General features: G+C 45.2%; 1 protein-coding gene across 1 annotated transcript; it reads right to left on the bottom strand.

Annotated features, from left to right (window-relative positions):
* Positions 1-786: 786 nt before the first annotated feature.
* Positions 787-11,659, bottom strand: LOC144827445 (uncharacterized). Its single transcript, XM_078685752.1, has 4 exons — positions 10,878-11,659; positions 7,905-8,000; positions 5,443-5,527; positions 787-2,230 (listed from the first exon to the last, which is right to left on the bottom strand). Exons 1-4 carry the CDS (start codon positions 10,956-10,958, stop codon positions 1,515-1,517), a joined length of 978 nt encoding a protein of 325 aa, XP_078541878.1. The 5' UTR covers positions 10,959-11,659; the 3' UTR covers positions 787-1,514.
* Positions 11,660-12,005: the final 346 nt, after the last annotated feature.

The following is a 12,005-nucleotide window of genomic DNA, read 5'->3' on the forward strand; positions in this document are numbered from 1 at the left end:
TGCAATAAATGGTAACAAAAAAAAGAAACATTTAAATACATTTTCATAGCCATATATGACCTGAATCTTTGAAACATCAGAGCAAATGCTGCATACTACTAGTACTTTCCCAAAATGTATTCAATGAGCCTCAAACACACTCACACAAGCAGAAACGCTTACAGCACAGGACTACGGTAACTTTTCTTATCATGTTCTGCAAATGAATGCACGCGCAACTCCCCATTGACATCAACTGGAACCATGCACTGTGCGGTACACACCTTCACAAAAAGGATCATCAGGTATTGCAAACACACAAACTCTTAAGTGGAGAAGTCATGTCTACATTCCTGTTCTTCGGCCTTTTTGTGCCACATCGTTACTGGACATCTCTGCCAATGGATTGAGGAGTGTCTTCATTTTCACCCTTATTCAAAGCATCCTAAAAAAACACCTTTTTAGGGCAAACGGGAGAAGCTTAAAATGACCTATGTATAAAAAATTCAGCATGTCTGTTCGAAAGCATCACGACCTGCCCCATCTCACGATCACGTTCATTCAGCTAATTAGTGCTGCAAACTCGAGTTTATGAGAAAGGCACAGTTATATGTTGGAGATCCTTCTGAATCTATTGAATTAGTACAAAATACACATTAAAAACAATATCCATTAGATACGCTCCATTAATGGGGTTCAGTAGGTTGAGCTGAGAAGTTAATGCCTGGATATTGATATGGCACTTCACAGGCATGATACGCATATGCTTACAGCACAGTATGAATAAATATGTTTACGGCTTGCAAATGTTGACGTAGTTCATTTTATTTTGGATGACATACGTAAAACTGTCACATGTGCTAAGTAGAATGACAATAGATAGGCACTAAACCTACAAGGTAAGTAATTCATTATTGACACAGTTGTAATTATCTTAATATATTGGCCAGTTCGTGGATACTGGTAAAACAATGATAAAATTGTAGGGCTTTTTGTCCTTCGCATATTACGGGTCCCTTTCAGCCCCCATCATTCTCCATCCTTCAATATTACATTTTCGAAAGACGTTAAGTAAGAAACTCCTAGAATATCTGCAACTATATTCCTTCTCCACCTAACAAACAACCAAAAAGTGTGAATCTCTGTCGATGAAATAATCTAATTGTTCTTTCCTTGACACAACTTCAGTGGGACTATTGGATTTCCTTTGCTTAATAATTAGTGGGGATTGATTGAAGGTTCATACGTGAAGAGTACGAGCTGGAAGACCAACAGACAAGGAGTTTCTCTTTTAAGGTGCTACAGAGGTCCAGAAGTGGCAGCCCTCTCCCATAAGAGGTATTTCTCAGGAGTTCATAAATGCACAATACATCGTTGCTCAGCCAAAAGGTCTGGTGAAACACTAGACTGTGGACCAGCCACATAGCACGTCCACCCACAGAACTACCTTTGTCTGCTAAATGCACCAAAACAGGCTTTGTAAAAACTCTTCCTAATCTGAGGCAAACCCTGGTCAATGTCTTTGGAGTGAAAATCTACCATGGTCTCCAAATCTCAGGATGGTCCACAGGGGATACCTGTGCCTGAGGGAACTCGAAAAGACTGGCAGGTTGAAAATGAGAAGGGGTTTGGTGGCCTTGGTGCACTGGTGACTCGAAGGAATATCCCAGGGAGCAGCTGAACTCACTAGCTGTGGACATCGGCTGGGCGTGGTATGGTGCAGGATATGATGCATTCAGTGCCCCCACATAAGGAACATATTGTCTCTTAGTGTCCCCTGGCGTTGGCAAAGACGGAGTGGTCAAACGACTTGGCAGGAAATTATGTGTGCTGTTGCCGGAAGCTTTAGCTGGACCTGGTGAACTTGCAGGAAATGTCTCTGGTACTGGTATCATCGGAAAGGTGCATGAAGGCTGCGACCACATCTGTGGAGAAGGTACACACTGCTCCGGTGACAAAAGACCACAGTCCATATTTACAAAGGCCTCGGGGACCTTCATATGATGAAGTGAAGCCATTACTTCCTGAGGTTGCCAAATCTGAGGTGCTGCCAGTTGCAGCTCTCCACTCTTTCCCATCTTAGGATCATGATGGGAAAGAGAAAGTGTTTTTCGCATTGTCGGATCAATGTGCTGCAGGAGCTGGGATTGTACATTGGGGTTTAATGCGTTTACAGAACTGAGGTAGCTGGAGACGGTGCTCTGGCAATGGCTGTAGCCTGCGGAGAAGTCCATGATGGAATCAGTGATGCCTGAGAGAAAGCAAAAATAATTTTAGTTAGTTTACAGATGTTGTGATCAGATGTCTTGCATGTAGTATTTGCAGTACTTATTTACCAATCTACCTCTCATTTTATTTATTTCTTTTTCGTTGTTTTCCCTACAGTTCTCTTTTCCTATCAATCCCTTAATTTCCCTTTATTTTGCATCATCTGAAAGAATCCTGTACACAATATTATCTTTGAACACTGAAAGCACTGCGTGGGTAGCCCAAATAATGTACCATTTACATCAACATGCAGAACCTGCTACCACTACCCTAGCCAGTATGACTTAACACTTATTGCTGTTTCTAGGCAGCGGTGTATCTATGACTGGTAAAGCAGGTGCAGTCATCACCAGGCTCCTAGAACATGATGGGCACATCGCAGTCCAATTATCATAATCATTCTACACAAACAGGGGCAGAGAGGTCTAGTTTCTTTGCTTGTAGTAGGGCAATGACACCTTTGCTACACCAATATTCATGGGGACTATGACAGAGCAGCGCACACTTCAGACACCTCCTGCTAGAGAGGGTTCCCAAGATAGGCATGTTGCAGTGAGGGCACAGGGGGACATTTGAAATGGTCATTCAAGCCTTTTCCATTTCATCCTAAGGCATTCAATGAAACGACTAATACTAATGCGATTTACCCTAAAAGATGAAGGCCGTATTACGATTTTGCGTGGACTTGTGTCCGCCTGACGCTGTATCGGTATTGGAACAGCCTGACCAATGGTCGGCGGTTCCACATATCTAATTACAATGCGATCGCACATGGTGTGCCAAAGCAACTAACACTGTCCTTAATTTATTCGGGGAAGGAAGCCAGTGGAATTTTTCTCCTGTGTTCAGTCCCTACGTTTAGTCTGTTAACTCATCCTTGACAACACCATAACTATTCAAACTGCCACTGTCTTGAGGCCACTCTTTGACCAACCTCTTTCTTTTTTTCTCTAACTCCTCATCACTCTTCAAGCTTCTCAAACTATTCTTCCTCAGATATCACTACATTGGGGCCACCCTTTCACATTGCCACCCAACTGTCACCATACAACCCTTTCAAATTGCAAACTCCCATTTCCATATGGTAGCTTGTGCTGCAGCCATTTACTGGCTGTAGCACAATCTTCCATAGAGAAATGGGAGTCTATGTCAATCCCTGCACTGTGTGGCCGGCCCCCAACCCAAGGCCACAGGGTGATGGGGGCCCTGCTAGGGGCACCAAATGTCGGTTTCGGACAGGCTTTCCATGCCGGAAAGTCCATCATGAAAAGCCTGTCAGAAACCAACATCGAAATCCCAACGTGCCGGTCTACAACTGGCTGACGGAATGACAGGCTGGTTTCAGTTTCGACCACCTGCATTGTAATGGGGCAGTTGAAAATGAAACCGCGATGAGGCTCAGAAAGCCTCCGACCTGCATTCAGAGGCTTTCCGACACTCATCGTAATTGGGCCCTAAGTGCTGGTAAGCCTGACCTCAATTTAACATACAGTCTAAACCACTTCATTCCTCTGCAAAGTCCCTGTGCACTGTACCTCAACAGCCTCAAATGATTGTGTGGATGAAGAGCTGTATGGGTAGCACATGGCCCCTATAATGTGTATCTGACAGCCTCATCCATGTACAGTGCAAGGAGCTTCTTGGGCACATGTGGTGCTGGTGCACTAAAAATGGCAGCCTGTGAATCCAAGGCCCTGAAGCCATCTGATATGAAATTATTCAAGAACTTGAGCTCTCTGGACAAAATCTCGAAGAGTGATCAGTATTATGGCCATTCTGCTTAGTGTGATGCCATTGACTGTGGCCACTTAATTGCCATAGAGCAGCAGTTCTTTACTTGATGTCCTCAACTCCTACTTTGTGGGTCTGCAACTGTTTAGAAAATTAAGTAGTGTTAGCAGTTATTAAAGTATATATAAAGTTACATACAGAGAGAATAACATATCTCTTCATCTTTTAGAAATAAAACCACATTTTGAAAAGCTCCAAACTTCTCATTAAAATTGAATATTTTATTTTTTTACATTTTTGTTTGTGAATTGAATAAAATATTTCAAAATGTGTGCATCTGTTTCCTGGGCACCTCTTTCTGTGTTTTTCTGTATTGTTTTGATGCTCTAGTCATAGAAATTGCTTGGGCAAGGGCCCGGGTTCCAGTAATGAGTCGGTGGGGCCCACAGAAGCCATGAATGTAAGTACTGATGGCATAGCATCACATGCTGGGAGTGAGTTCTCAAAGCCTCCCAACCAGCTGTGGGAGCTTGCAGTTATACTGTCTGAGGACCCCCATGTGTCTTAATGACTGTAAAGTCTGAGTTTCACATAAAAAAGGGAGGATATGTTACCAGCACATGGTTCATTGAAAAGGCCCTCTCAGGAGCAATCTATGCATTACACTCTATGTCAGGAGCATTTCGGAAATAGAGCTGACGAACGTGCAGTTCTTATTTTTCATTGAAGGCAATGTTTTTATGTCTTTAGTTGATTGATGGGACATTTTGCATTGCGATAACTGAGAGAACTGTTATGGTTAAGAGCATTTTCATTTGAAATAGCATATCTCATGTAATCCCATTGCCTTCCTTATATATATAATAAATCCACACAGTTCAATGGCCACTCCTAGGTTCTCAGGCTAACTAGGCTAAGCAAAACTTTGCCTCATAAGAAGGTGGAATTAATTACACAGTATCCATTGGTATTAGTCATTATAAGTTTTCAGGTATTTTTTCATTGTGTCACTCTGCAAGCTATGGAAAGTGAAAGCGCCTAGGGCATCAAAGAGTCAGTAAACCCTAACATTTAGTAGGACCCTCGGTCTTTCTCAGAGATGAGTGAACAAATCATCACCATGGTATGGCTATGGCTACAGCATATCATTTGAAATTAGGAAGATTTTGACTATATACTGTCACGTCCAAAATTGAGAAATTTCTATATTTCATCTCCTCTGAAAAGCCATGAGCCCCGTTTTGCTCATGTGCAGGTAAAAAAAGAATGTTTTGCTTAAACTGTTGTGCCCCTGTAGGAGTCCGACCCAAACCCTTTGGTCTATGTAGTAAAAAGGAAGAAACTATAATCCCACGCATGCGCTGTCTGGAGGAGTGCTCGCGCGCCCTGGCGGTGACCCGGAACAATACACCAGGGCCAAGTACAGTCTAATTATAACCAGCCACGAGGAAGGGAATCACGCACCTGCTCCGGATCTCTTCAGGCGCTGTAAATGTTTCACTGCCAACTCCAATACGTCGGCTTTCTCCAGTTTGGAGACTGTGTGACTCTGAAATCGAAATATAGGCAAAGCTTTGAAAAAACAGAACAGTGACGGGGAAGGAAAGAAAGGTGGAAACCACCACAGATGGGAGGAAAATGAACAAGCATTGGAAATGCAATAGGTCTCGCATTAGAAAAGTTGGAGCTAATGGTCTTGTAAATGACAAATATTTTATTTATGTGTTGGTTTTTAAAATAGCTAAATTGATAGCTTTGTCATTTACAATGCCAATAGTTATAACTTTCGCGAATGTGACACCTATAGCATTTGTAATGAAACATGTTTTGTATTTACGTGACTTAGATGGCAGCTCTGGTCGTTAGGCCACATCTCTAGAGAGATGTACGAAGTACTGAGGAAGACAAGATAAACTGCACTTCAATAATGATGTTGAAATTAAGTTAGTACCTCTTTGATCGTTTTACTGCAAAATTGTGAAAATTATGAGACTCTAGTTCAGAACAGTTCGAATTTAGCTGTAGGACAAGGCAACCCAAGAAGTGCCAGTGCAAAGTGTTGGAAGTAACTGTGGCCAAGCATCTACTGTAAACAGAGGCCACCTTGTCAGTAAACTTGGGAAAATATGGAGCCTGGCCCAACATTAAAAGTGTTGCAGTCACTGGGTGTAGGCCATTAAAACAAGCATGAATGAAAATAGAGATTACGCAGAGAAAAAAATGAAAATAAAGGGGTATCTTTAGAAGTAGGAGGAGGGGACTCTAGAAGGAGAGAAAAAATGTTGCAAAAAAAGTTTTAAAGGTTTTAAATAAAAAGGGCTGTAGGAATCCTCTCGGGTAAATTAAAAATGAAAACGTACTCTGCATTTTAAATAACATGCATTTGTAACACACGGACAGAGGGAGAGAGGACGTGAGAGCAAAGCAAATGGGCAGCCTGTGAAAATGTATGGCCCGATGAAGGAGATAAGGTATGAGTGGTGTGGGGATGTTGTGAGGGCTGGAAGGAAGGGGCCCCAGAAGAGAGACTCCGGATGCGAGGGGCTGCATGTTTTTTTAAGTAAATGTGCGCTGATGCATTTGGAGCACGGAAGTGAAATGCAGACACCTCCAGTATTAAACGTTTAGTAAAGTGGGCGGTCACAGGGAAGAGATGAAAAAAGTGTATCTTAACAAAACTGACTCCGAGATGGAAGGCTAGTTCCGCCGCCAGTTGTGAATAAGTGCAGCGAAGACTTGGGGGTGAGAGACAGAGGCTTTTTTTTAAGTAGCAGGCGGAAGCAGGGATGCCAGGAAGCAAACAGGGAAAGGCTGCGTGTGTGTTTGTGTGAGATGGCTAAGCGACAGGCTAAATAAACAAGCAATGCTGCCACCATTGCCAGAAGGCCATGTTACATGTACCACGTCATACAGGAGCTAGATGCTGTACAACATGCTAAAAAAAAATGTAAATGAGAAGCGATGATGCAACTGATGTGTCAGCATCAGAGAGCATAAAAGGAGACACGGCCTGGCGGCCGTGAAACTGAAAGTACGGCCGGCCGGGAATAATTAGGGGACGAGAAATGTGCTGGGAGGAGAAATGCAGAGCGCACGCTGAGAAGCTTGTGGGAGGGAGGCTGGGCTGCCTTTGATGTGGTAATGCGAGACAGGCAGGCAGGCGGCTGGTGGCATTGTGCGCGCGCTTTTTAGGGCTTGCGCTTGCGCAATGACCTAAAAAGCGCACATGCACTGCATGGAATCGCCAGTGGTTAAACTCTGGATAAGCCACTATAGAGCTTCGCCAGCTATGTGCAAGCGCATCAGCAGGCGAGCCCTAAAAAACGGGGAGATGGCAAAGGAATGGAAGATTCCTAACTAGCCTGCCCCACTCAGAAATAGCGTAGGATTTATGTGTGTCTCTTCTCCCACACCTAAAATGTCGCTCTATGTATCCCCTTCAAATCTAAAAGCGATTTTTGTTTGTCATTGACTGACTCAAAAAAGTAAACTACTCAAAAGGCATGTTACGGTGCATTTGAATGTTGTAATCCTTGCTGGTTCATGAAACACTCAAAGTCCCTCCTACATGTGCGATGTCATCGTTCATGCACTTCTGTATTGTGAGTGTGTATATACTACAGCTCAGCAGCGCTGGTCATCCCATGAATGCTGCCACCAGCTAAGGCATTCTCGTGTCATGTGAGCTCTCCAGCTGATGCTAAAGGGGCCATTTTGATGTATTAATAATACCAGCATTTGTAAAGCACAAACTACCCGAGGGTGTCAAGGCGCTGGGGGCAGTCGGGAAGATTAAGCAAGATATTGCCCAGTCACATGGTGCTAGGCTATCTTGCCACTGGTGCCGAGGATCGACCTGTGAGCCCATGTGTTCCAGAGTCGTGTGCCCTGGCCGCTGCGCCACACCCAAGGGAGCCCTCACGTACCTGTGGGCCATCCTCATCTTGCAAGAGCCCCTTCAATTGGTCCAGGCTGGCGTTTATTCGCGCTCTCCGCTTCTTCTCTATCAGAGGCTTGACAGACTAGAAAAAATAAGATCATCATCAGTGGCCTTTCTACCACTTTCTGGGGCAACACAGCACCTCCCCGCACTCCATGGCTGAGACTGTTAGATTTGCATTTCACGTACTGCGTAATTAACCTGAAACAACTTACATGAATTTCGCACACCCCTAATTTTTAGAAGAAGGCCAAACACGAGGAGGCTGTCTTAAAAACAGTATAGTTGCATTTAAAGTGTGTGTGGGTGGGGGGGGGGGGCGCATGCAGCACTAGACTGCTGTTTATTAGACACAGCAAAAACATAAAAAAATGTAATATGCAGCAAGTACTTATTTAAATGTTGATTGCAGTTAAAGGAAGGAATTTACTAGGGTATTCTGCACCCCTTAACTTTAGGAACATTTGCAGTTTTAAAGACAGAAAAGCTACAGTTATAATAGTCTCTTCAAAATTCAAAAAGTGTTTCATTAAGCTGCAAAATCGTTTCACCTTCGTAAAACAGATTTTATCAGTGCATGCAAGTATTTTTTTCAAAGTGATAGTTTTAAAACATGGATTTAGAAACAGTCATGCTCTTCCCCTCCCACCCAGAAAACAATGCCATTGGTGATGAGATCCAAACAAAGCCATGTATTTCGAGGTCCTCTTATATGTAATAATGAAGAAAATGGAGGGAAATTGAAACAAAACCAAATGCCCAGGATTACACTATTTGGTCAAGTGAGGAAGCTAGCTGGGAATCGTCCCATGTCTTCTGGTTCCACCATGTGCGATTCAGTTCAGCCACTTGTTGTACATACTTCGCTTCCCGTACACCAACTTTACGCCCTTTACTTCCAGCCCCTTTTGACCCCCTGGAAAGTGTATGCAAGTACCGATGATTTAGAGTAAGAATTTGTTTAGCGCTATATTCAGAGTGAGTGGCAGCCATACCTCGGGATTACGCTACAGTGACGACAAATTCGACAGGGCCTAAAAAAATGAGCGTATCCTGTGCGATTTTACAAGACGGCAGCTGGACAGAAAGAAACAGGAATGTCCATAGTGGTTCAAGCGTGTGTAGAATGCAATGAGGATATACGTGTATGTGTGTGTGTATGGGGTGGGGATTCCAGAAGGAGAACCTGGCATACCGGCCCTTCACGCAGGGTACATGGCGGAAGCAGCTCTGCCTCGCCACCCCTGCCATTATCTGGATGTAGGAGGGCACGTGTTGGCACTGCTGGCTTTGATACAGTACCTACACGTCACCCAGGCAGTGGCATGCTAGGCCCCATGTTAGAGCTAATCATCAGCTTCCAGACTTTCAGAGGGTGAATTGCATCTTCATCGAAGTTCGTTTGGAGCCGCAGTAGTGGCTGCCAGTGCCTACTGGCAACAGCCCGTGCACAGCTCCAGGTGCACCACCCCTGCTAAACCTTTAAACATCTCATGCACTGCTCGCGCCGCCGCAAAATCCGCTAGGACAGTTACGCGGCAGTTTCTCCACCCTTCCTATAAAAAACGTGAGCGGATGCACGGTGATGCGCTCGTATTGGTTTTGGAATCGGCACGTGTCAACTACCCCAAATCAGCCCTGGTGCCTGTTTATAAATGTCAGCTGTTGGTGGTTCTGTGGTCCCTCCTCGGTTTTGCAGGGTTCCCTCGCGGTTCGTGTCACCAGTGGCGAAGCGTGAGACGCATTAATTTCTCTGATTGGTTGGGAAGTAAATGACAACGTAAAGCTTGTGGGCACCTAAAAACCCCGAGGCCCCGGTGCCACTACACCAGCTGCACTATGAATAGTTTGCGTGCTGGCCACTGCTCCTCATACGGCCTGGGATAACGGCAGCGTTTGGGGTCAATGCCAATACACCCCCCTGTCCTGCTCTTCAAGAACGTCACCGCCAAACATCCGAAAGCGGCTCCGTCTCTACACACAGAACCCCCCTCTCCCCCCACTCCCCTCTGCCAGCGCAGCCCCTTCTCCTCCAAGCTCGACTGTCCGACACATGCTAACACGCTGCCTGCGCAGGTCAGGGTGCCATGTATTTAATAACAGAGATTTATAGCGCGCTGCATTGACAAGGCGGGGGCCTCGCAGCGCTGTCGGTGAAACAATACTTCCCTGGATCCCTAAGTCGCCCATGGTTCATACCCAGACCAAACGCCGCAACATTCTGCCCCTTTACAGCATTTTTTAAGTGCGCCATAAATGGCAACTCGCACAAAACATGGTTCAAGCTCCTACGTAAGAGGTGGAGGCCAACCACCCATCCCTATCTGTGCAGACAACATTCTTAATGGCTGAGCCTTGGTCGGAAAGTCGGGTGCTTTTTAATTCAATCTAGTGAGACTTGTGGCGATTGTTTTCATGGAGATCCCGGCATACATTTTACTGCGCACATCGTGGCACCTGCATAGTGCTCTAGGGGGTCCTGTATGCAAAACAACGCGTGTGTGAGGGAGGTATGGGGTCTTAGTTTTGGTAGCCACGTTGTGACTTAAATTCCCTGTGCAGCTGTGTGTCCATGCGAGGCAGCTGTGCAAACGCAGCCAAACCCTCCATGTGAACATTCCAGGTACAGCCTGGCGTGATTTAGAAAATACTAGGGACCCCTACATAAAGCGCGCGCACATCTGCACAGAGCATGGACAGGCAACGCAAGCAATGTACACACCGAAAAAGACACGCTCAGGCGGATATACCGCCCGCAAGCACACCTGCACCACCTGGACCTGCTAAGCAACGGGCCCCTCCTATCTCGCCCCACCATCACCTAGAAACGCGAATGTGCCCTGCTGCCAGGTTGGCATTGTGCATCAATAAATCTATAGCCAAGCGGTGAAGATTCCTAACTCAACCCACATGTTATGGAAAGTGAACAGTTGAATCACGCACTGGTCTCTCCTCTTACCTTCTTATATAGGACGGACGTGGCCTTGATCCTATCTGACGAGTCCAGGTGTACATTTTCAGCCAAGGACCGTTCCTCCATGGCCCCGGCAGCACCAACCAACCTTCTCGGCCCCTCCGGAATGGGTCTCTGTGATTCGGACTCTTGGGCCGGCTTTTTGCATAAAAAGATGAGCGCTCACCGAAGCTGCGCGAAGATTCAAACTCTTTCCGGAATGTTGTATGGAGGCCCAGGTGAAGCATAAGACACTTCAAGAATGTGAACCCATTTTCAAGGGCCAGAGAGTAAGTGGTAGCAGGCTGCGGGAACTAGGAGGAAGGTGCACCGTTCGAGGAGTAAAATAAACTGAAGATGCAAAATGTTCTCTTAAATTATTTTTTTTTAAAATACAGTTTAGGCAGGGCCTGTAGAAGTTGCGAGTGCAAATGCTGAGTGTATATTAATTGGCGTGCTTTCCTCCCATCTGTGGCAGCTGCCAGGTCGAAGATTTTCGATGCCCGTAGTCGGTAGTCCTGACCTCCCTCTGTCCAGCTCTGTGGGTTCGGTCGCCCCCGGGAAAAGCTCATGGCTTTCCCTTCAGCGGCTCCGCCTTCTTCCGGCACCCTGGGCTGTCAGAGCTCTGATTGGCCGTCTTCCTGCTCCATTTAGTGGGGTGCCTCGTTTGCATCCAGGTTAGTGTTAAAGACCCGTCAACTGCACTTCAGCCCGGACACTCACTGTCAAGGTCACGCCTCAGGTGATAGCTCCTCAGTACCACGCTGAGTTGCTTTCTTGGCAGAGCACGCCTGGCACATTGCCATCCAACAACATTTACTGAAATCGTTTTTGTTTTTTTATTTAGATAGTTTTACATAAGCACGAACAAGGCCGCATAGGACGCCAGATCGACTCCTCTTACAGTTTTAATGCAGCGTTATTTTCATTGGCTTTAAATGAACCATTTTATGAGCTAGAGCAGGATGAATTATATAAACAAACGACTTCTCTCTGAAGGCAGTTTTTTGGTTAAAACGCATTATTTGTAGTATATGTAATACAAGTATTGAGGTCAATTGAATTGTTATTATGACTCTTCCAATGTTTATGTTTTGTATTAATCCTAAAGTTATTTTAGTATTTTGGTTGGTA

The sequence above is a fragment of the Lissotriton helveticus genome, chromosome 4_1 (assembly GCF_964261635.1).
Source record: "Lissotriton helveticus chromosome 4_1, aLisHel1.1, whole genome shotgun sequence".
Taxonomy (NCBI): domain Eukaryota; kingdom Metazoa; phylum Chordata; class Amphibia; order Caudata; family Salamandridae; genus Lissotriton; species Lissotriton helveticus.